This window comes from Mobula birostris, chromosome 4 (assembly GCF_030028105.1).
Source record: "Mobula birostris isolate sMobBir1 chromosome 4, sMobBir1.hap1, whole genome shotgun sequence".
NCBI lineage: Eukaryota > Metazoa > Chordata > Chondrichthyes > Myliobatiformes > Myliobatidae > Mobula > Mobula birostris.
Window position 1 is genome coordinate 36,271,041 of NC_092373.1, and position 25,995 is coordinate 36,297,035.

At 39.5% G+C, this 25,995-nt stretch overlaps 1 protein-coding gene across 1 annotated transcript in view; it reads right to left on the reverse strand.

Moving 5' to 3' along the window:
- LOC140197010 (uncharacterized) overlaps window positions 1-25,995 on the reverse strand; it is a 227,344-nt gene that overhangs the window by 106,145 nt on the left and 95,204 nt on the right. The window contains exons 38-46 of the mRNA XM_072256942.1: window positions 25,202-25,315; window positions 22,674-22,799; window positions 21,786-21,919; window positions 20,220-20,387; window positions 18,563-18,745; window positions 17,296-17,432; window positions 13,046-13,143; window positions 8,093-8,311; window positions 4,594-4,824 (exon numbers count right to left, since the gene is read on the reverse strand). Coding sequence (XP_072113043.1) covers window positions 4,594-4,824; window positions 8,093-8,311; window positions 13,046-13,143; window positions 17,296-17,432; window positions 18,563-18,745; window positions 20,220-20,387; window positions 21,786-21,919; window positions 22,674-22,799; window positions 25,202-25,315 — 1,410 coding nt within the window. The remainder of the gene's footprint in view (window positions 1-4,593; window positions 4,825-8,092; window positions 8,312-13,045; window positions 13,144-17,295; window positions 17,433-18,562; window positions 18,746-20,219; window positions 20,388-21,785; window positions 21,920-22,673; window positions 22,800-25,201; window positions 25,316-25,995) is intronic.

Below are 25,995 nucleotides of genomic sequence, written 5' to 3' on the forward strand. Positions count from 1 at the left end.
AAATGTCAGTCTACTCTTCAAGGGAGAGAGGAAGAAGAAAGGAGACCAACTAGGCCAGTTAGTCTGACCTCAGTGGTTGGGAAGATGTTGGAGTCGATTGTTAAGGATGCTGTTTCGGGTTACTTGAAGGCACATGATAAAGTAGGCTGTAGTCAGCATGGTATCTTCAAGGGAAAAATCTTGCCTGAAAAATATGTTGGAAATTTTTGAAGAAATAACAAGCAGGAGAGACAAAGGAGAATCAGTTGATGTTGTGTACTTGTATTTTCAGAAGGCATTTGACAAGGTGCTGCACAAGAGGCTGCTGAACAAGCTATGAGCCAATAGTATAACAGGAAAGATTCTAGCATGGATAAAACAGTGGCTGATTGGCAGGAGGCAAAGAGTGGGAAAAAAGGGAGTTTTTTCTGTTTTGTTGCCGGTTTCTAGTGGTGTTCCACAGGGGTCTGTGTTGAGACCAACTCTTTTTACATTATATATCAATGATTTTGATAATGGAATTGATGGCTTTGTTGTAAAGTTTGCAGACGATATGAAGATAGGTGGAGAGGCAGGTAGTTTTGTATAAAATCAATTGTGATTCAATTTTGTAAAACAATAAAACATGAAAACTTCCAAGGAGGAGTAAATACTTTCTATAAGCGCTGTATGAAATTATGATCACTACTCCCAAAATACTCCCTCATCAAAATCAAAATTGATCACCTGACCAGGTTCCTTTCTCAGTGCAAGGTCTTATGGTCTCTTACCTAATTGGACTATCAGCATATTATTTCAAGAAATCCTCCTGGATGCACTTAACAAATTCTGGCCATCTAAGGCACTTGCGCTAAGAGAGAACGATTGCATCTTTCCATAATCTGCTTGCATATGCATTTTTCTAGATACTGCTGGCCATTGAGAGTCCCATCATATTGATCTCACTTTTTCTCTTCCTGTGTTTTGACCATATGGCCTCACCAGATGAGCCTGTCAAGATGACTTTCTCAAGACTAGTTGCCGTTCTCCGTGCTCAGCAATGCAACTACCACACTTCTTTAACATCCGTCCCTAACACAATCTGAAACTTCTAAATCTGGGAAAGTTATACTGACAGACCTGTCTCTCTCAATCAAATTTCTGCAAAGCATAATTTCATGTACTAATTCAGGCTCTAAGCTCATCAACCTCCTTGCATTAAATTAAATACTCCTCAGACCTTCAGTCCCACATGTTCATTAATCTATCCCAGCCTGTGCTTTCTTTTAGACTTACTTGAGCCACCAAGGACCCAATAGTTTAAATCTGCCCAAGTGTCATTGGCACCCTCCTTGCAAGAATCAGGAGATGTAGAGTCAGTATGGATAGAACTGAGAAATTGTAAGGGCAAAAAGACCTTGATGGGAGTTATCTACAGGCCCCCAAACAGTAGCCTGGATATAGGGTGCAAGTTAAATCAAGAGTTAAAATTGGCATGTTGCAAAGGTAATTCTATAGTTGTTATGGAGGAAGGAGGATAGTTATAAAGGAGGATAGTTAAAGCTTCTTTCGGTATGTGAAGAGGAAAAAAATTAGTTAAGACCAAAGTTGGGCTCTTGAAGACAGAAACGAGTGGAATTATTATGAGGAACAAGGAAATGGCAGACAAGCTGAACAGGTACTTTGGATCTGTCTTCTCTAGGGAAGACACAAACTATCTCCCAGATGTAATAGTGGCCAGAGGACCTAGGGTAACAGAGGAACTGAAGGAAATTCGCATCAGGCACAAAATGGTGTTGGGTAAACTGATGGGACTGAAGGTTGATAAATCCCCAGGGCCTGATGGTCTGCATCCCAGGGTACTTAAGGAGGTGGCACTAGAAATCGTGGACACATTGGTAATCATTTTCCAATGTTCTATAGATTCAGGATCAGTTCCTACGGATTGGAGGGTAGCTAATGTTATCCCACTTTTTAAGAAAGGAGGGAGAGAGAAAACAGGTGACTATAGACCAGTTAGTCTGACATCAGTGGTGGGGAAGATGTTGGAATCAATTATAAAAGATGTAATAGCGTCATATTTGGATAGCAGTGGCAGGATAGGTCAGAGTCAGCATGGATTTATGAAGGGGAAATCATGCTTGACTAATTTTCTGGAATTTTTTGAGGATGTGACTATGAAAATGGACATGGGAAAGCCAGTGGATGTAGTGTACTTGGACTTTCAGAAAGCCTTTGATAAGATCCCACAAAAGAGGTTAGTGTGCAAAATTAGAGCAAATGGTATTGGAGGTAGGGCACTGACATGGATAGAAAATTGGTTGGCAGACAGGATACAAAGACTAGGGATTAATGGGTCCTTTTCAGAATGGCAGGCAGTGACTAGAGGGGTACTGCAAGGCTCGGTGCTGGGACCGCAGCTATTTATAATATACATTAATGATTTAGATGAAGGGATTAAAAGTAACATTAGCAAATTTGCAGATGACACAAAGGTGGGTGGCAGTGTGAAATGTGAGGAGGATGTTATGAGAATGCAGGGTGACTTGGACAGGTTGGGTGAGTGGGCAGATGCAGTTTAATGTGGATAAATGTAAGGTTATCCACTTTTGTGGCAAGAACAGCAAGGCGGATTACTATCTGAATGGTGTCAAATTAGAAAAAGGGGAAGTACACGAGATCTAAATGTCCTTGTTCATCAGTCACTGAAAGCAAGCATGCAGGTACAGCAGGCAGTGAAGAAAGCTAATGGCATGCTGGCCTTCATAACAAGGGGAATTGAGTATAGGAGCAAAGAGGTCCTTCTGCAGTTGTACAGGGCCCTGGTGAGACCACACCTGGAGTATTGTGTGCAGTTTTGGTCTCCAAATTTGAGGAAGGGCATTCTTGCTATGGAGGGAGTGCAGTGTAAGTTCACGAGGTTAATTCCCGGGACGGAGGGACTGTCATATGTTGAAAGATTGGAGCAACTGAGGTTGTATATACTGGAATTTAGAAGGATGAGAGGGGATCTGATTGAAACATATAAGATTATTAGGAGATTGGACAATCTAGAGGCAGGAAACGTGTTCCCGATGTTGGGGGAGTCCAGAACCAGAGGCCACAGTTTAAGAATAAGGGGTAGACAATTTAGAACGGAGTTAAAGAAAAACTTTTTCACACAGAGGGCTGTGGTTCTGTGGAATGCTCTGCCTCAGAAGGCAGTGGAGGCCAATTCTCTGGATTCTTTCAAAAAAGAGTTAGATAGAGCTCATAAAGATAGCGGAGTGAAGAAATATGGGTAGGAGGCAGGAAAAGGGTACTGATTGTGGATGATCGGCCATGATCACAGTAAATGGTGCTGGCTTGAAGGGCTGAATGGCCTACTCATGCACGTATTGTCTATTGTCTATTGATAAGTGAAATCAATATGACGGCAAGGATATTAGATGTAGAGTAACTCGCCCTTCTTGTACAGGTCCTATCTTCCCAGAAGGTGAACCCAAAAGATCCAGGTATCTGAAGCTCTTCCTCCTGCACCATTTCTTTAGCCATGCAATCAACTGCATTATCTACAATCTGACTGACTAAGGACTTTCTGTTGAGCCAAGACAGCTTCTCTCTAAGTTCAATTCAGACTTCTTCCCCATTTCAACAAATTTTCAGTGAAGACTGGTGACAAGGGACTATATCAGCTTAGAGCACATGACCTTATAAGGAATAAACCAGACACAGAAGGCCCAGTCACTCATCTTGGATGTGATTCTTATGTATTATACATGTGGCTGCTTGGCTTATATAGAAACAACAGATGAAACCAGGATGACATGCATCCAGATCAGAGATGCAGCAATTTCATGGGAACTGAAGTGAAGATCAATTAAGGTTTAAAGGCTCTATAAAATTGCAGGGAAATAAAAACATTAGCTGTGTATGCTACTTTATTACAGTGTATAACATTTCTTGTACAAACGCATATTGCATGATTTCTGTAATTTCTTGTGACAACCTATGTTACTATTAGAAGTATTTTGCCTTATATTAGCAGGAGAGTTGTCTAACTTCAATAAACTTTGAATAGGAATTCTAAGGTTGTCTATTCTGGCTTTATTCTACTCAGACAGGTTCCAAACACAGATGACAGAGTATATTGGGGAGTATGCTACAACTTTTATTAATTAAAATAAAACACTTCCAGTGTGCTCCTCAAATTGGCATCTGAGTTTGTGTGCTGCTCCAGCTGGATCAGCAGTGCTAGAGTCGGAATTAATTCCGGTAGCTTAAAATATTTTCCTACATTTTTTTCAGATCTGAGACATTCCTTCTTGAAAATACATGGCTATGTGAATATGGAACAAGTTTAAATGAATCTTCATCAAAATCATATTAATTACTATTTAAATAGTGTAAAATAGTAGATTAAAATTATATGTGCAGAACTTGATATAGATTTATCATTTATTTTAATGATATAAACATAATTAATCTTTTATTTATTCAAAGTTAAACAATTAAAGAATTGTATTTTACGCAACAGTCTGATTCATAACGTAATTTCTAAGGAAATAATTGCACACTATTATTAGCTGATGGGCTTCCTTGGTCTTTTTAATAATATTTTAAAATATTATTTAAGTAACTTCTATTTTTTCTTACCACTATAGCTTCTTTGCACTCTTGGTAAAAAAACATTGTAATAATAATTTCGTTGCTGAAGATAATATGAGTATCCCCTCCAGATCCAAGCCCAAAAGTTGAAGCCAGTCCAAGGTGCTGGAAGAAATCGTTCTTTTTCACCATAGATCAGACCACCATTAAATGAATAATAACATCTCACTCCTGAGCCCAGCCTGTTAGGGAATCGGCTTTGGAATGTCCAAAATGTATCTGAAAAAAGAAGTTATTTTGCCACATTTAATTTGCTCAAACTGCTCACTTGTCTTGCATTACAACCTACATTAATTCACCTCCAAAATAAGTGCTGCAAGTAACTGACTCTCATTTTAGATAGTTCATCAAATCATCCTTAACTTATTTACAATAGACAATGATCCTTCAAAGTTTCTTTTCAAAATTTTCATCATTTTATTAATTCCATGAATTCAAGGTTAGGGTCATTTTATTAATTCCATGAATTCGATTGACTTATTATCCAATTGAAATTGACCCTAACCTGATTGGTTTGCTAGTGTTTTTCAGTAGTATTTTTAAAAGTCGATCTCATTGTTGAAAATTTTAGGCCAGATGGGATAAAGGTTTTAATAAATCAGTCATTTGATTTCAGCTGCTGCTGTGAGATTCTGATCTTTCAAGATATCCTGTTAACCATAGGTACTCCAGTATATCCTTAGGTGTCGTTCATTGTAAACACTAATTTCACTATATGTTTCAGTAGAAATGTGATATATAAATGAATTTGAATCTCTATCAATAGTCTTTATAGATTTCTTGAATACCATCCTGCATTTCCACATCATATACTCCACGATGATCTGTTGGGTCATTGGTCCCTTAGGGCCATTTCACCATAGTTGTCAGAACCTTCTATTGCCTATTGCCAGACAAGGATCCTGTCTGCATCCTTCCATATCACAATTTTCACTCTTATGAAAATGCTTAAAACTTCTTTCAACCAACTTTTGAAACTTTACTCAATACCTATATTTACCTGTTTCTTTGCATTTTATATTACCATGAGATTTTTAAAGAAATGATTGCAATAAACTCCTACATTTCTATTTTCCCAATTTTATAGAACGAATACTTAGACATTCCTGCTGACACATGATGTAAGTTATTTCTCTCATTAACACAGGAAGATATTTGACTGTTTCAGGTATGTTTTGCTCAACAGATTTAGAAAGGCCCATTCAGCTTGTAAATTATTCCATTTATTTGTTTCTCATCCATAAAAAAACTTAACCAACAAAAATCCACTCATTTCAGTTTTTTTAAAAAATCAGCTTGACCCCCTTCACCGTTTCCCATCCCCTTACCCTCTCATGTTATCTCCTTGCCTGCCCAGCACCTTCCTTTGGTTCTCCTCATCCCACCCCCCACCTTTTTTTCTTTCCTCCATGGCCATCTGTCTCTTTCACCATTCAACTTCCCAGCTCTTTGCTTCATCCTTCCCGCTCCAAGTTTTACCTATTGTCTGGTGTTTCTCTTTCCCCTCTCCCCACCTTTCAAATCTACTTCTCAGCTTTCTTTTCTCCAGTTCTGCCAAAGGGTTGTGGCTCGAAACGTTGACTGTCCTTTTTTCCATAGATGCTGCCTGGCTTGTTGAGTTCCTCCAGCAGTTTGTGTGTTTTGCCCAGCATCTAGTCTTTTTGGTTGAGAGTTCAAAATTTTTATCTAAACCTCCTTGCCATCCAGGAGAAATAGCGCTTTGGCTCATGGTAGGGTCACTTATGCCAGACAGGTCAAAGGGAAGAAGCCAGACTAAAAGAGGTCCAGGTTTGAGAGTTCAGTTCGGGGCTAACAACTCTGACTGGTCAAACAAAACTACTATAGAAACAGCAACGAAGACTCCTTCTAGATCTGTGTGTGGTGGTATTCCTGACACTCTACCTGAGACTTGCACAGTTTTCAGGGACAGAGATGGTAGACCTTCATTTCTGCCCTGAACAGCAGTGGCATAATGGGCTGTAATTTCAACCACTACTTCCATAAAAATAAGTGAATGAGAGATAGGGTCATTAATTTCTGCTGGGATTACATGCAATTGAAACAAAATCAGATTGCATATTTGGGAATGTGTAATGCTAATTGACATGCAGTTAAAAGCTGTTTTTCATTTTAAATCTGGTCGGAGGATCGAAGTTTTTGGATGGATGGACTCAGTGTCGGCTGTGGTTGGGTGCTTCCAATGCTTCGGCAAGTTGTCGGTGCCTGGAGGTTTATGGCAGAGAGAGTTTCTCCCTTTTGCCGCCTGCTATCTGGGACTCGGGAGTCGATCATGACTTGAGACTTTTTTTTAACGTGCCTATTGAAGCACCTTCAATTACTCCAGAAGACTGAGGTTTGGTAAAATACTGAAAGGCTTTTATTCGCTGTACAATATGACCTCCACAGTGAGTGTCTGCCCCCGGACTGAGGGGGAGGGGTAAGGCGAACACCTTTATACAGGACACTGTGGGAGGAGCCACAGGGGCAGTCAGCAGAGGTGTGTGTGTCCAGACAGGTAACCGAGTTACAACATATATACATGGTTTACCACACCTATGGTCTGTTCTTTATCAAATTATGGTATTGCTTTGCGCTGCTGTAACTATTTGTTATAATTATGTGGTTCTGTCAGAGTTAGTTTTTGGTTTGTCCTGTTTTTCTGTGATATCACTCTGGAGGAACATTGTATCATTTCTTAATGCATGTATGCATTTCTAAATGACAATAAAAGAGGACTGCGTGTTCTCATAATCTAAATCCCTCAATTAACATCCTTTCCATTATACTTCTTACAGCAGAGAAGATTAAAAAAGTCTCTGATCAGAGGACACAAACTTAGAGTAAATGGCAAAAGGCAAAGTAGTGGTATGCAGGAGAAGAATTTTGAATATGTGACTTGAAAGTGGTGGAAATGGGATCAAACCTAATTTGAAGCGGGACAATGTGCACAGGTGTGGAAGAGTAGAGTAGAGGAGTGTATTTGATGGATTGCCCTTGTTATGTTTGTTCTTTGCAAAGACAAACAGCACGGGTAAAAACACTAGAACTATTTTATTTACCAACTTACAGTAACATCTTTAGCTCCAGCTGTAGCATGTGTGACAATCTCACCTGCATCATTCCCAGTTCTGGGTAAACCACCCACATTGCCCACTGGGAAATTATATTGTTCTGCATTTGGTGTGTTTGTGTTGGCCTGATGTCTATTGAACCCTAGTCATACTAGTTTTTGAACAGTTGTACAGAAATATAAATGCTTAGACTGAAAGCTGTAATTTGAAAGCATGTAGAACATAGTCTTTCCACTCAAGGTTCTGAGCCTGAAGGCACAAGCGATATATTATAATAAATATTGAAACATCTGGAAGTAGCACAGGCAATACACATTGCATGTGCAATAAACACCATTTCTGCATGTTTCTTCTGTTCAGAGTTTCTTGCATTATTTTTGATCACATGAACACGAAATAAGGAAACTAATCATTACCTTGAGTTCCTTTAACTTCAAATCCATAATACTTTATGATTTGTCCCCATATAAAGGAATTATCAAAAATAGCCTGCCAAATTGAGCAGGGGCAAGGCGAAGTGTAGAAGCTCCAATATGGGAAAGGTTCACTTAAATACCAATCAACACATTTTTGTCTTGGGTTTCTTGTATGTATGTTATTGCTTTCCAAACGGTAAGCCCACTGTCCATTTTTACCTATGAAGAGGAAGATTGCACAGATTAAAAGAGGAAAACTATACAAAATTAAATTATAGCCATATAACAGCAGAGTAGAAGCTGTCCTTGAAACTAAAAGGATGTGTTTTCAAGATTTTCTGTTTTCTGCCCAATGACAGAGAGAAAAAGAGAGATTTTTTGGAGTGGGTACCTTCCACTCTATCACTAAAATTGACTTGGGCCATGTTTGACTTTTCTTTCCCTTTCTGGATTGCTTTGTTTCCATCTCAGGCGATAAACTATTGATTGACAAATACTATAAATCTACTAACTCCAAAAGCTTCACTAATTACAGGCTGCCCCCAATTTACAAGCTCTCAACTTATAGATAACCCATTCATATATGCAGGAGAGCACACATCATCTCTGTATTTCATGGCTGCATTTCTACAAGTACCTGGGGGTGCACCTGGATGACAGATGAGTAGTGCACCAACATAGAGGCTGTGTACAAGAAGGGCCAGAATCACCCCTATTTCCTGAGGAGACTGAGGTCCTTTGGAGTATTCACCCCTCTCTTTCAGATGTTCTACCAGTCTCCTGAACCTTCTATGCAGTGGTATGCTGGGGCAATGGCATCAAAACATGTGAAGCCAACACACTCAATAAGCTGATTAGAAAGGCTGGCTCTGTTATAGGAGACAAACTGGACACACTGGAGACCGTGGTAGAACAAAGGACCCTACGGAAAATCCTGGCAATTCTGGACAATGTTTCTCACCCTCTGCATGCCATCTTGGCTGAACAGGGCAGCACTTTTAGTCATAGACTAAGACAACTGTGCTGCTCCAAAGAGCACTATATGAGGTTATTCTTACCCTCAGCCATTAGGCTCTATAGTTAATCAACCTATAGGCGGGGAAGTGATGTCCGCCCTCCTGTTAGACTGTTTGTGGTAACTTATTTTTTTATTTTTACTTACTTCCCTTCTAATATTTGTATATTTTATATCTGTGCACTTATAATGCTACAGTGACACTTTGGGATCAATAAAGTATCTATCTGTTTATCTATCTCTATCTATCAATCCTCACTGTTTTGGTTATGAGCAGCTCATAGGAATTGAGCACTGTGAGAGGATCTCTACACTTTTTCCCATCCTGTCTCTTATAAAGATGCCATCACTTTCTCCCAGATTCCCCGTGTTTGTCACATCTGCTCACAGACTGAGGCCTTCCATTCCAAAATATGTGTAATGCCATCTTTTTCATAGGATATAGTTCATCCCTTCTATGAGACCATCAGACACAGGAGCAGAGTTAGGCCATTTGGCCTATAGAGTCTGCTCCACCAGTCCATCAAGCCTGATTTATTATCCCTCTCAACCCCATTCTCCAGTCTTTTTCTCGTAGTCTTTGATGCCCTTAATAATCAAGAACCTATCGACCTCCACTTTAAATATACAAAATGACTTGGCTTCTAAAGCCATCTGTGGCAATGAATTTCATAGATGCATCACCCTTTGGCTAAATAAATTCTTCCTCATCTCTGTTCTAAATAGATGTCCTTCTATTCTGAGGCTGTTCCCTCTGGTCCTAGACTCTCTGTGTCTAATATGTCTACTGTGGTTGAAACAGCTTTTTTTCATAATTCCTTCATATCTTGTACTCCTGCTCTCATCCCTTCTGCACCCCACCAAACAGAACAGTGATAGGAGTCTCCCAGTCCTCACCCTTCACTATAATAGCTTGTACATCCAGCATATCACCCTTCATCACTTCCACCAGCAGCAGGATCCTACCACCAGCCATTTCTTCCCAACTCCACTCTTTTCTGCCTTGCTCTGTGACTACCTAAACTGCTCACCCCCCGACCCACTCTCCCTGACCCTTTCCCCCTGCAACTGTAATATATTCAACACATATTCCTTGATATTCTCCCTCACCACTGTCTCTATGCTCATCCTCTCCTCCTTCCCGATTCCACCTTCACTTGTTTTGTTTGTTCCCATCTATCACCCATTGACCTGTCTCTTAACTCCATCCTTCCCTTCCCCACCTTGCTCCATCTGACCACAATCCTTCACCACTCCGCAGTCCATCTATCACCCACCAACCTCTATCTCCCAGTTCCACCCTTCCCTTCTCTGCCTTGCTCAATCTGAACATTATCCTTCATCATTCCAATCCATCTATCACCACCAACCTCTGTCTCCCAATTCCCCCTTCCCTTCTCTACCTTGCTCAATCTGAACATTATCCTTCATCATTCCAATCCATCTATCACCACCAACCTCTGTCTCCCAATTCCCCCTTCCCTTCTCTACCTTGCTCAATCTGACCATCATCCTTCACCATTCCACAGTCCATCTATCACCCATTAGCTCACCACTCCCCTCCCCTCTATCTTTCCTCTCCACTCTCAGTTCTGATGAAGGTTCGAGACCTGAATCTTTGATAATTCTTTTACACAGAATTCTTTTATCTATCATTTTCCATCAATATTTTAAAGGTAATAGAATTATGGTTGTTCCCCAACTGCTCTCCCACTTACTTGCCCAGCCTCATTTCCCAAGAGTTCACGTGCTATTATCCCCTCTCTACCAGGGTCATCTACAGAATGCAGGACAGAACTTTCCTGGGCACACTTAATAAGTTCTGCCCCACTCCCTTAGTCCCAGTGAATTTTGCATCATCATCATCATCATATGCCATGTTGAATAATGTGGGCTACCATGGTCTCAATCTATGGCCATGATTGTCCTTGGCAAATTTCTGTCCAGAACTAGTTTGCTATTACCTTTTTCTGGGCAGTGTCTTTACAAGATGGGTGACCTCAGCCATTGTCACTACTCTTCTGGGATTGTCTGCCTGGCATCAGTGGTCGCATAACCAGGACTTGTAATATTCACCAGCTACTCATACAACCTGCTCCCATAGCTTCACATGACCCTGATCGGGAAGCTAAGCAGGTGCTATACCTTGACCAAGGGTGACCTGCAGGCTAGCAAAGGGAAAGAGAGTCTTACGCCTTCTTTGATAGCTACATATCTTCACCTCATATCTCAATAGTCAGTATTAGGGTAGTTAAAATCAGCTTTTGTCACAGCCATATTATTGCCTAAGTTGTCTGTCATCTCTTAGCATATTCATATATCTGATCAAAAACATTCTCTCATTTCTGAGGTGAAAGTTACAATTTTCAAGCAAAATTGTAATTCACAAAAGCTAATGTCTATGAAATAATTAAGTGTAGGGAAGAATTTCAATGCTTTATCTGTTACAATGATACAAGAGTGTATTATTACTGAGTAACACTCTAATCATTGATTAGGGAGTAATAATGCCAGTGTTCATCATAGATATAAGAGAAGAAACCCCAAGATTGTATTGTTGAAAGAACATATTCAGTTACGATCAAATTATCATTGCAAGCATTAGCAGCTAAAACAAATTGCTGAACATAATTTCATTAGCATATTTTACAAATCTATATGACATTATTCAAGAGAACAGCCTCTACGGATGACAGACCCTTTAAAACAGCGGTCCCCAACCACTGGGCCGCAGACTGGTACTGGGCCGCAAAGCATGCGCTACCGGGCCGCGAGGAAATGATATGAGTCAGCTGCACCTTTCCTCATTCCCTGTCACACCCTCTTTTGAGCTTGAACGCACGCGAGGTCATTACCCACGCGTCATCCATGTCAGCGTGGGAAGGAGATCAACTCCTCGAGCTTGCAAATGACGGTGGGCTGAAAAGTATGTTTGACATAACATCTCTACTGGCACTCTGGATCAAAGTCAAGGGTAAATATCCTGAGATAGCCACGAAAGCACTGAAAACGTTGCTTCCATTTCCAACATATCTCTGCAATGAATGCAACGAAAACTAAATTGCGGAATAGACTGGACATAAGGAACCCCCTTCGAGTATCGCTGTCTCCCATCACCCCTCGATGGCTCCATCTTGTTGCTGGGAAACAAGTGTTCAGCCCAGGGCTCCCACTGATTCAGCGATACTGGTGTGTTGCAATGATTTTATATATTCATACGGGGAAAATATGTGCTGTGTGTTTAATATCCAAACGTTACTTAAAATGTTTTGATGCTATTGACTTATAAGTGAGTTATATAACCATATAACAATCACAGCACAGAAACAGGCCATCTCGGTCCTTCCAGTCCGTGCCGAATGCTACTCTCACTTAGTCCCACCGACCTGCACTCAGCCCATAACCCTCCATTCCTTTCCTGTCCATATACCTATCCAATTTGTCTTTAAATGATAATATCGAACCTGCCTCTACCACTTCTACTGGAAGTTCGTTTAACACTTACTTCAAGCTCCCCTGCCCTCCCCTGATAATTGACTTATCACTATATTCATGTGAGGAAAATATGTGCTGTGTGTTTAATATTAAATTCGTTAGATAAAACCTTTTAGAAACGAAATTGAGTGTATTAGCCACTTATCACCTATATTTTAGTCATGATTAACACCGCCCCCCCCCCCCCCCCGGATTGGCACGTACACACATGTGCAGGTGACGCATGTGCACAGGTGCCCGCGCAAGGCTTCATGGTCATTGTAGTCTTTCTCGAGGTAAACAACGTATTTGACTGCTACTCTTGTCCGTTGGCAACCCTACCCCCCTCCCCCACCCCGGGTTCGGCCGGTCCGCAATGCAAAAAAGGTTGGGGACCCCTGCTTTAGAAGAGTGATGTATCCATGGACCCAGTTGCATTTATTTTTACCATTAACATGTCTCACCTGTTTTATGTCCAGGATATTTATCAGGACGGTAGATTTTTTCAGGTGGTACAAAAAATCTGGTCTGAGGGTCATTAAAGGAGAAGGATGTAGATTCACTATAAATAGAAGCAAGCAAAATAGTATCAATTTATTATACAATGAACGTGAGCCAAGCAGAAAAGGATTGACGAAAGTTCAATTGAATGAATATTCCGGATAAATAATTCATTTTGGTAAAGGGCCTAAATGCCAAGAAATAGTAGTCACAAGTTAGATTTTTATTTCAATTGTTCTCTGTCACCTCAAATGATACAAATACAACAATGGCCAGGATTTTGGAGTCACTATAAACTTTGATGAAAACAGCATCAACTTGCAGAAGTTGCTGGGGGATTTCTTCTGTGAAATGCCCTTCATTATCATTGCAATTGTAAATTTGACATCCTCTGAAATTGTCAAGACTACCCCATTCTCAAGATCACAAAATAATCAAATGATAGGTTACGCTATATCCCCAGATAATCTGATCTCCTACAAATATTTTGGAATATTCCACGAAAAGTTTAAAACATGTAACCAATTTGAAAAATCTAAATTCACATGCCATTTATTAAATGTTAATGTATGTTATAATATAATTAAACACTTCATAAATAAGCAATTTAAATTCTCTTCTCTTGGTCTCTGACAACCATTCTCTTCTATTAAAATCAAAGGGGAAACGCCTGGCAAATCTTCTGATCTGAATTCAGGCTTTAACTAGATTGGCAGAGGGATAGATCATGAGCAATGGAGAGGCTGGCAGAAGTTGGGAGATCATTCTGTAAGCAGCAAGGGAATATTTAATATTCAGGATAGTGGGGAACACGAGGCGAGAGGAAAGAATGCTGTTTTAAATTGCATTGATTTCAATGCAAGAGGCTTAACAGGTAAGGTGGCAGAACACATGGTGTGGATTATTTCTAGGATATTATTGTTGTAACCAAAACATAGCTGAGAGAAGGACACGATTGGCAGTATAATGTTCCAGGATACAGATACTACCAGTGTGACAGAGGTATGGGCACAGGAAGAGGGGAGTTACCTCTTTAACAGAGTGGACATAACAACAGTGCTTTGAGAGGATACTCCTGGACGATCATCCAGTGAGGCCAAATGTGTAAAACATAGAAACAAGAAGGAGTCAGTTGTTATTTCTAAGTATTACCCATTTAACCTCACAGGATAAAGTATAAAAAGTGCCTTGATAATCAATAGGAATTAGAGGAGCAGATGTGTAGAGAGACAGCAGATAGTTGTAAGAATGTTGGGGGCAAATTAATGGAAGATTTTAACTTCCCTAATATTGATTGGGCTTCCTTTAGTGCAAAGGGCTTGGATGGGATGGTACTTATTAAATGCATCCAAGAAGTTCCCTTAATCTATAAACAGAGTGGCCTAAGGGAGAGGGTGTAACAGTTGAGCTCGTCTTAGGGAATGAGGTAGACCAGACGACTGAGTTGTTAGCCAGGGAGCACTTCGGGTCCAATGACCATAAACCATTTTAGTTCGAAAATATTTATGCTGAAAGATAGTGTGGGTCCACAGGTTAAGGTCTTAAACTGAAGCAGAACCAGTCTTAGAGGAATGACACTGGATCTTGCAGAGGTTGATTGAGTGAGGCTTTTTTTTTGGTAAGGGGATGAGGGGATGAGTATGAGATTTTTAAAAAGTGTGATCTGAAGAGTCCAGGAACAGCATGTTGCTGTTAAAGTGCAGGGCAAGGCTGACAAGTTCAGGAGACCAGAGCTGATGGAAGATATGGAAGCTCTGGTCAGGAAAAGGAAGGAGGCAATTAAGAACTAGTGAAATCCCTCGATGATCATACGTGTAGGGATACATTTCAGAGGGAAGTCAGCAAAACAAGGGTATGAGATGAACCTGATAATCAAGGTTAAGAAAAATTCCAAGAGATTCTATAGTTAGATAAAGAGTGAAAGTGTGGCTAGGGTAAGAATAGATCCTCTTAAAGTTCAGCAGGACCATCAATGAGTGGAGCTACAGAAGATGGGTGAGATTTTGAATGAATATTTCTCATTACTATTCATCAGATAAATAATGGATGCTATAGAAATGAGGAAAGTAAGTGATGTTGTCTTGGATTGCATTCAAATTACCAGGGAGGCGTTACTGGCAGCTTTAAAATGCATTAAGATGGATAAATAACCTGACCGGGTGCATCCTTGAACCTTGTGGGGAGTTAGGGGAGATATTGCTGAAATCCTTACATAGATATTTGCTTCGTCTTTAACTACAGATGAAGTTCCAGAACTTCACCAGTGGCTCAATTTAGTACAGTTATTTAAGAAAGACAGAAAAATTAAGCCAGGGAACTGCAGGCCAGTGATTCCGACCTCAGTGGTGAGTATTTACTGGAGGAGCTTCTGAGGGACAGGAAGAATCAACATTTATCAACATGGTCTAATTAGGGATAAGCAGCATTGAGTTGTGCATGGGAAATTGTGATGGACCAATTTGAAGGGATAGTTTTTGAGGGGATAATCCAGATGAGAGAACAGGGTATGGCAGTGGACGTTGTGTAAATGGACTTTAGCAAGGGCTTTGACAATGGTAAAATAATCTGGACTGTGAGATTGTATGTGATACTGGAAGACATGGCAAATTGGATTCATAATTAGCTCAATGATAGGAAGTAGAGGGTGATGGTAGATGGCTGCTTTTCAGTCTAGAGACTTGTGACTATTAGATAGATAGATACTTTATTGATCCCAAAGGAAATTACAGCGTCACAGAAGCATTACAAGTGCACAGATATACAAATGCTGGAAGAGAAGTAAGAAAGAATTTAAAAAAGTTACCTCAAACAGTCTAACAGGAGGGGTACATCACTATAGGTTGACTCACCATAGAGCCTAATGGCCGAGGGCCAGAATGACCTCAGATAGCACTGTTTGGAGCCGCACAGTTGTCTTAGTCTAGCACTAAATTACTGTTACTAATGGTGTGCTGCCATCTTTGTTATTTTCATAAATGATGTGGATGTACACACACTGTACAGTGCATGGTTACTTAGTCTGTGGACAATACTAAAATAGATGATTTTGTTGACAGTTAAGGTCACAAAATTTACAGAGGGATCTTGATCAATTAGATAGGTAGACCGAAGATTAGTTTCAATTTGGATAAGTATGAACTATTGCATTTTGGCAAGTCAAATCAGGGATGGACTTATACAATGAATGGTAGGGTCCTGTGGAGTGTTATGAAATAGAGGGACTGAAGAGTACATGAACTTAGGTCACTGAAAGCAGTATTATAGGTCAACACTGTGGTGAAGAAGGAACTTGGCATAATGTCCTTCATCAATCAGAGCACTGAGTAGAGGAGTTGGAATGTTACGTTGCAGTTGTATGGAATTTTGGTGAGACCAGACTTGGGATATTGTAAACAGGTTTTGTTCTCCTGCTATAGGAAAAAGTGCAGAGAAGAGTCATGAAGGTGTTGGCAGGACTTGAGGAGAGTTTGATCTGGCTCGGGCTTCATTCTTTAGAATATGAGATTGACGGGTGACCTTAGCAAGGTATAGAAAGCCAGGGTGAATCCACACCCTGCGTGAGCAGTGAAGCCAGGGTGAATTCACACAGTCTTCCTCCCAGGGAAGGGGAACTAAAAGCTAGAGCGCAAAGGCTTAATGTGAGAGGCGAAAGGTTTAAAAGGGACCTGAGAGCAGCGTCTTCACGCTGAGGGTAGTGCATTTATGGAATCAGCTGCAAGTGGAAGTGGTTGAGACAGTTGCAATATTAATATTTAAGTGATGTTTGGATAGGTACATTGTTAGGAGAAGTTTAGAGATATATGGGCCAAGCTTGGCGACTAGCTTGATGGGTACTATGGTTAACATGGATGTGATGGGCTGAAGGGCCTGATTCCCTTCATCGTGAAGGATCTTTAGGTAATTATTTCATAAGTACAGGGTAATCAACCCAATTTCCCATGCCCTTGTGGTATTCTAGATTCATTTGGACATTATATGGTTCAATACATATTTGAATACGGTTTTCAGTATCTTTTTAAATTGCTTACAGCAGCTTCAAAGTTCCTGTAATCAAACATGTGAAAATCCTGAAGATACCCTCAGATTAGTAAAGAAATATTCTAGTTTATTGATAATGTCACTCTCATTAATATTGAAAATGCATGCCTGTGCTAATTGTATATATCTCAGAATTCTCTATTTTAATATACATTACAGATTGTGTTCTGTATACCTATAATATCCCATGAGAGCATAATTTTGCAGGGAAGGTCTTGCTGAAAATTTCCAGTTCATTCCACCATCTTGGAATTTAATTAAGCAGAAGGAGAAAATACCATCAGTTATTAAGACTGCTTGGTATGTATTGGTCTGAAAAAGAAAAAAGAATCATCTTTATTATTCCATTAATGCATAATTAAGGTGCTGATGAGCTAGTTCACTAGTAGATTCCTGCTGCCCAGAAACACTCTGCATGGTGCCTGCACACCTCCACTTGTGTGGAATCGGATACTGAGCAGATATCCTCAGCACACTCAGCTCCAGCAGCATTGGCTAAACAAAGCTGGTCTGCAGACAGTATCGTGTGGAGGCCCCCCACCCTCCATATATGACCTGATAAGCTTTGGCAGCTGACATGGTCAAAATGGTGAGGGAGGCGGTGAGAAGATTTGGCAAGTGTGAAAATTGTTATTGATTTTAAGAGTTTTTAAATATCTCTGAGATATCTAAACAAAACTATCGGAAGTGAATAACTATTAGTATTTCGTGACAAAAAGTTGATTGCTTGTATTATTTAAAACACATGGAAATATTAGAATTCAGGAGACCTAGAACCAATGTTAACAGTTTTAAAAATAAGCTTTGGCCATCTAGAACTGGGATGAGGAGAACTTCTTCATCCAGAGAACAGTGAAACTTTGAAATTTTCTACCAAAACGGGCTGCAGAGGTTGGGCTGTTGAACAGAAGTTAATGAATTTTAGGATATTAAGGAATATGACTTTACTGAGAAAATCGCACTAAAGTGAACTATGATCTTTTTGATTGGCTGAGGGGGGTGTGGGTTGAATGGCTACTCCTGCTGCCATTCCTTATAGAACGTGGAACAGTACAGCACAGGAACACAGCATTCGGCAAACAAGGTTGTGCTGAACCAATTAAATTTGTAAGGAAAAGATCAACTAAACTAATCACTTCTGCATACACAATGTCCATATCTTTCATTTTTCCTCATATGTTCCTGTCTAAACATCTCTTAAAAGTGCCTAACATATCTGCCTTTACCACCACCCGGGGCGGTGAATTCCAGGTACCCACCATTCTTTATATAAAAACATTGCCTCTTTGATTTGCCCTTTCTCGCTTTAAATGCATGCCCTTTATGTTCTTGTGTATGCTCAGTGGTGATGTGCAGGTCTCCCTCCCTTCTGGCATATCTGAGCTCACTGAAACAATTTTTAAATATAGCCAGAAATGGGAATGAAATTGGTGAGTACATACCCCTTGAAGGTCCACATTTCTGTATCCAGTGAAAGGAAGGATATTTTCCCAGGTGATCCTGAGTGCCCACTTAGGCTGAAAATTGATACCAAGTTCTGACCCATACGACGCATTGATTTGATCTCCAAGGTCTTTCTGGAAATTCTGACTATGATTATCTTGCCTTTCTTGAAAATCAAATGACTGAAATGTTGTTAAAAATTTTGTTAGTTTACCTCTACATTATACATAATGTAATGAAATATTTTATGAAACATGTAAACTGTCAACTCTGTTTAATTTATTGTGATCAACAATTCATATATGGCATGAGAGAAATAATGTACAACAGCCTAATGCTTCATATAGCATTAAGTGCGCAGTGAAATAACATAAGCATGCTGAACGGTGCTTCTGAAATTTGCTTCTATTTAAATCAGTGGAACAGAATTTTAGAAGTTCAACATACATACGTCACTGTCTGGCTTGTTTAGCTAGTTCGTTCCAATCATCAGGTGACATTTTCTGAAGGAATAAGTTTAGCAAGCTGCACTACTATTCTAGTAGAAAAAAATTGCTTTCAGGATGGTATGGGGAAAACAAATCCACCAAAAGAAGAAATAATTTGTTTATATCATGACCGTCATAGAATTTCACAAAGAAAACCCTTATATTTTTCCACAAAATATCCTCTCCATTTCAGAATGGGAACAAACCATTCAACCCAGCCTGTCCATGCCAATCAGGGGATGCCATCTGTATTAACCCAATCTCCCAGCCCTTGCCCTTAGCCTTCTACCTCTATGTGGTTCAAGTGCTCACCCAGACATCTCTTAAATCAGTGGACCCCAGCCTCCGGGCCGCAGACCGGCATATTGCCACGAAGCATGCAGCAGTGCAACAGAGGCAATTGCTTCTGATCTGGGCCGACATTTATGTGCCGGGCGGCACCTAATCAATTAGCTTGTTTATTTCGGCTTTTTTCTTAAAGATGTGCTGGGTGCGTTCCGGCCACCGTTGCACCGCTGCATGCTTCACGGCAATGTATCGGTCTGCGGCCCGGAGATTGGGGATCACTGATGTACCTTCTTAACCTCCTCCACTCCAGGGAAACTAGACCTACTTTCTGAAGTCTCTCCTCAACACCAAGACATGCCTTGCTTATCCCAATTTTGGGATTCTATTCCCCCTTTATATGCATGTGTCTGTTGAGATCCTCCTTCTCCACAAGACATATTCAAGTCTGCTTCCAAACACCCTCCACTTCAGATCATGTGCCCATCCAACCCCTTCCATCCTAAACGTACCTCAATAATGCCAATATTATTGCTGATCTGTGCCAATGGCAGCCCTTCAGCCCAGCCTCGTTAGTCAAAAACTGTGTTACACAAAGGACTACAAAACTATACAATGTCTGTTTTCCTTTTACAATCAAAGCTATTGATTGAAGCAGAACTTTGATGCAATGGCAGAAAGAGTCTATTTTGCCAAACCCTTTAGAATGTAGTGTTACTTCTAGGCAAAAGTGTTTTTTGTAATAGTTTCTTCCATACATATATATATATATATATTCTAAGGGGAGCTACAGCAAGTTTTAAAGCATAGCAGACTCATTCACATATACTCAAATAGTTATAGAAACAATTTCCACTGAAAGGTGAAGTTTGTTCTTCCATACCTGGTAGTATATATTTCCAATTCCTCTTGTCATGTCTGCATCATCCCAGAAAACAGCAATCATTGATGGTACTCTATAGTAAAATCTTGAGAATGCCCGGAATGGAGCTGAGTAGATATACTGTACATAAAGGTTTCTTTGAAATGTAATCAGCCCATTATCTGAAAACTATACAAAGGCAATTTGTTACACCATTTTGCTTCAGATGTAAATAAACAAAAATCATTGCTCATGATATTTTGAGATATACTTCCTAAAGAACCATCAGAATTACTATTGCTATGAATAAAGACAGGAATAGCTTACATTGCTCTAGGTGGTTAAAACCCCTCAAATAATTTTGTTACTACACAGCCATTATTGTCCTTTTCTTGCCAGCACAAGAAAGGACACTCATCCAGTCTTTTCTATGGATGAAACCAGTAAAATCACTAAAGGCCAAGTGTAGTTTTGACTTCATGTTCCACTTGAGCAGTGGCTGCAAATTTACCTCGAGGTCAATCCATACAGGGCCAGAAAGGCATCTGGTTAATTACTTATTGTCCACAACTGGAATCTAACCACCATCATTTTGTTCCTCCCTAGCAATTGCTGTCTTGCTGGGAATTCACACAGCAGAAGCTAACATTAGAGTCTCTACTGATGGAGCTAGTGAACTCAATGCGTATCATCTTACTTTGCAAAATATTGCAATTAATTAAGGGAATGTTACAGCAAATAAACCAGTTGCAATCCACTACTTTGTTTTTCTTCCTGTCATTTCACTTTGCTGTATTTTTCTAGATATCCGGCAGCAAACATTATTTCAGATGAGATAAATTTTGGGAGATTTAAAAGAGATGCTGGAAGTAAAATGCAGTGTTTATTACAACAGATAGGGAGTGATGTAACTAAAGGACAGTTTTTAAAAATAATTGCCTGAATCTCCAAGATGCAAATGGAGAAAATTAATTTTATTTATCATCCTTTTAATCTGGAAAAAGCTGGAAACATTTTATATAAGCTATAAGTCATGAAATAGATTGAAAATTGACAAGGGGACAATTGCATGGATAGACAGAAAGAGAAACATAGAAGTTGAGTAAGATATTGGGTAACTCTTTCACATTGCCTGTGGGCGCAGGAAAGGTTGAATGTATCGATTTCAAATGCCATTAGATCATATTTAGAACAGGGAAATCTCTGTTACCTAAGGCTAAGGTTAATGTTCGGATCAGTGCATGGTCTAGTTGCCATATTTTGTGCCAATCATATATGCTCTATCTTTGTGTGGTTTATATAAATCAACCTCGATAATAAATGGATCACTGGGCAAGCATAAGATAGAGGTCCATGAGAACAGGAGAGACTGCTCTGCCATCTGCCGCCTCTTCTACTGACCTCATTTCTTCAAAGGGAAAGAGTTATGTTGTAAAATTAAGATTTAATCATGCTTTGGAATAATATTTGTTTTTTAATTGTGATTCACTGAGTACGTTGGCTGAGCTGATATATAACTAGGCCGCCAAATGACAGTACAGTTTGCATTGCAAAAGTAACTGTTTAAAATCAAAATCTCAAGCATACGTATAATCTGTAGTAAAAGGTGTCATCGAATGGAAAGCCAGTTGGGATGTCGATGGTTGGAGAATTTAAGTCCAGTGCCACTCTACTGATTCTTCTATCTCCGTATTGTGGTCCATATTTAAACAGTCGTTTCTCTGTTTGAAAGAAATTAGATAACTGTGCCATTTAAATTCAACTACAAATATGTTCAGAAACAATACATGGTAAATGCTGAAAATCTTAAATTAACATAGAAAACTGAGAAACAACTCAGCAGGTCAGGCAACCTCTCCGAAGATCGTAATTGACTCATTGAGTATTCCATCATGTTTTTGCATTCACCATTACATAATTGTTATAAAATTGCATCGAACAATAAACCTTTACTTAATGTTAATATTTTTAATTGCTGACACAATTAATTATGAATTGCTGAATAAAGGGAAGTGGTCTCCTGTTGAACCGTACTTGAATGGAACTTCATGGAAAACATGACTTTTGTAATGATTGTTAAATGATCTTTTCTTGGTTACTTTATTACAAAACTAGCATACAATTTGGATCATTTGTATAGCATATATAAATGAATGCATAATGCACTGTGGCACTGCAGATATGCTTTTGTCACACAACTCCAGGAACTTAGGGTAAGTTCTGACTCTCTGTTCTGTCTGCATTATTTTGTTTACTTGTTCTCCTATTCCCGTTTAACTTAGGGTACATTTTGGGACAACCACTTCAAAACTTTATAATTTGAATAATCAAAACCAAAATGTTGGAAAGCTTTGCATGCAGATATTTCTTCAGTATATAGAAATTACTCTTTACAGAAAATACCTGCTATCAAGAACTTAAACACTGAAAACATTGCTTTCCAATAGTTATGTTAATTTTCCAATGAAACTGTACCTCTGCAGGTGATTCCATCACCTTCATACCCTTCTTTACAGGAGCACATGAAAGATCCGATTGTATTTGTACAGGTTCCACCACGCCGGTCACAATTGTCAGTTTTAAGGGAACACTCATCCACATCTGAATTGGAAAATAATGCTTTGAATAATTTAAAATGTTAAGATAAAATACTTTGATTTATGTTTAATATATGAATCAATAGAAGGTCAGAAAAAGTAATGATCAAAATATTTATGTCCCATATCCCAAACACAAGAGATTCTACAGATGCTGGAAATTCAGAGTACCACACACAAAATGGTAGATAAGCTCAGCAGGTCAGGCAGCATCTATGGAGAGGAATAAACCATAGATGTTTTTGGCCAGGATCTTCCATCAGGACTGGAACGGAAGGGTGAAGAAGCCAGAGTAAGAAGGTGGGGAGAGGGGATGGAGTACAAGCTGGAAAGTGATAAGTGAATCCAGGTGAGAAAGAAGATAGGTGTATGGGGGGAGCAGCATGAATTGAGAAGTTGGGAGGTGATAGGTGGAAAAGATAAAGGGCCGAAGAAGGAGGAATCTGATAGCAAAGGAGAGTGGACCATGGAAGATAGAGCCGGAGAAGGGGTACCAGAGAGAGGTGATAGGCAGGTGAAGAGAAAAACAATAAGAGGGGAGCCAGACTGAGAATGGGAGAAGAGAGTAGGGGGAAGGGGGTGAAACTATTCGAAGTTAGAGCGATCGATGTTCATGCTACAACAGAAGTTCGAGAAATCACATCCATTCCCAAAAAGGATAGATAAGGGATGTTAATTTACTGATTTCAGAGCAATGCCAAAACAGTCAGACATGTTCACATTTATGATAGGCTGCTTTTAGAATAGAAACATAATAACTAACTACTTTCCATCGTATCAGAGATTCAGAGCTCTTCATGCTGTACGTTATTGTTTTTGACAAGAAAATGTACCCAACAGATGCGTGAAAGAGAAATACATGAAGATTTCACTCCCTAGAGCATACAGCCATAAAGGATGGAACGCACACACTAGCCCATGTCCATGTCAATGGTCAAGTGTCCATCTCTACTAATCCCATTTCCCAACATGCAACCCATGGCCTTTACTGTGCTCATCTAAAACCTGCACTAAGCCATCAGGAAGTACACTTCTGATTTCAGTCACCCTCTGAGTGAAAATAAAACCTTCTTGAAGTTTCCTTGAAATTTCCTACTTCTAACTTTTACCTTTGCCATTTACTTATAAACTTCAAGCGGAAAGGTTTCTCCCTACCTACACTAACCAAGTTCTCATAATTTTGTTCATCTGAATTAGAAACCTTCAGCCTACTCGTCTGAGAATTAAATATGGTAATATTTCTAACTGGGCTCTGCCTTCAGCTCAATGATGTGATCAGACTCGGAAATGTACATTCAAAGCTCAGATGATTGAACTTGGATTACATTTTCTCTAATATGATGATTGCAATTGATATTGAAGATACAATCCTATTTCTCCTCGCCTCCACTTCAAATATGTCAGATTAAGACTGAACCTTACAATCTGGATGAGGAAGTCATGGGTGAATTATCCGCCTGTCTCCAACAGGAAAACAAACCTTCTCTGCAGATTCCTCCCATTATGTCAGAATCAACCCACTGAATCCTGAATGTAAGTAAAATTAAGCCTTTCTGAAGTCTGAGATCCTTCACTAAAATAAATTACTAGATGGTGGAGAGAGAATTTACTTTCTTCTCTAAGTAGAGCGGCTTGAGGTGATGATGAAACTATTTTAAACATTGACCAGTTTTGTCCTCTGTAGAGTTTTGATCATGCTTTGAAGTGCTGATTGGCTGAGGCTAAGTCATCTGCCAAATAAACTTTCTTTGAGGCACCGGTAGCCACCCCTGTTACATAAATGACCTAATCTATTGTATGAAGGTGAAGTTTTCAGTATAGCACTTACACCAATGAAGTGAAATCCTTAACATTTTAGGCCAATGTATTAGAAATTGAATTGCTTAATCCTACAGTAATTTTGATTTGTGTTATTTTATGTTTAATACTGATTAGGACGAGTAATTATAGCTTAATAATGTGCAGAAACAGTTGTATATCATCTGGCTTCGCAGTGCCAGAGACATGGGTTCAATCCTAACCTCGGGTACAGGCTGTGTGGAGCATGCATGCTTTCTCTGTGACCACATGGGCTTTCTCCAACATCGTAATGACATGCAGGTCAGTAGATTAAATGGTCACTATAAACTACCCCTAGTGTGTGGCTGAGTCAAGGGATTGTTGATGAGAATGTGGAAGAATAAAAATGGGATTAATGCAGGTTTAGAGTAATTGAGTGTTTGGAGGTTGTGCAGAAACTCCTGTTTCCAGGCTGTTAAATCTTTCTTGTTCAATGATGCCATGTTTTACAATAAATAACAATGTACTTATTAAAATTAGCATTTCTAATATTGTTGCCTGCATGGATTTCTGTTTAAGTAATTGTAAATACAATGTTAATTAAGTAAAATATTTCTTCTACTATACCTGTACTGCAATCTCGACCTTTCCAATTCTTAGTGCAGATGCATGTATAGTTGTTAATGCGGTTCTGGCAGAAGCCAGTATTTTGGCATGGCTCGCTAGCACAGTTGTCAATTACTGTTTTGAAACAAAAACAAAGTATTAAATAGACAATAGCATAGAAAATGATTTGCTACAATAATCAAGACATTTTTTTCAGAAATAGTGTTACTTAGCACATGAAAGGTTGAAGTATTCTCTTAACTTTCCTTTTAATTTCTCTTGAACCATGTTAACATTTATTCTATACCTTCCATTACCTTGCACTATTATCTGCTCTATTAGTGCTTATGTAAGGTTTTATATTAAGTAATTAATTAACACTTGTTAGCTGACCTGCTGAGAACTTTCAGTATTTTATGTTTTAATTTTAGATTGTCATTATACTAATTTAGATTGTAGGCCTGTTCCTTAGGAGTTTGCCAAGATTGGGCATCACATCTAAAACTTCTACAGATGTGTGGTGGAGAGTATATTGACTGCTGCATCACAACCCGGTATGCAAACACTAATGCCTTTCAACAGAAAATCCTACAAAAAGTAGAGGATACTGCCCAGTCCATCACTGGTAAAGCCCTCCCCACCACTGAGCACATCTACATGGAGCTCTGTCATAGGAAAGCAGCATTCAATATCAGGGGCCCCCACCACCCAGGCCATCAGGAAGAAGGTATAGGCACCTCAGTTCACACAGCACCAGGTTCAGAAAGAGTTATTACCCTTCAAACATCAGGCTCTTGCACCAAAGAGGATAACTT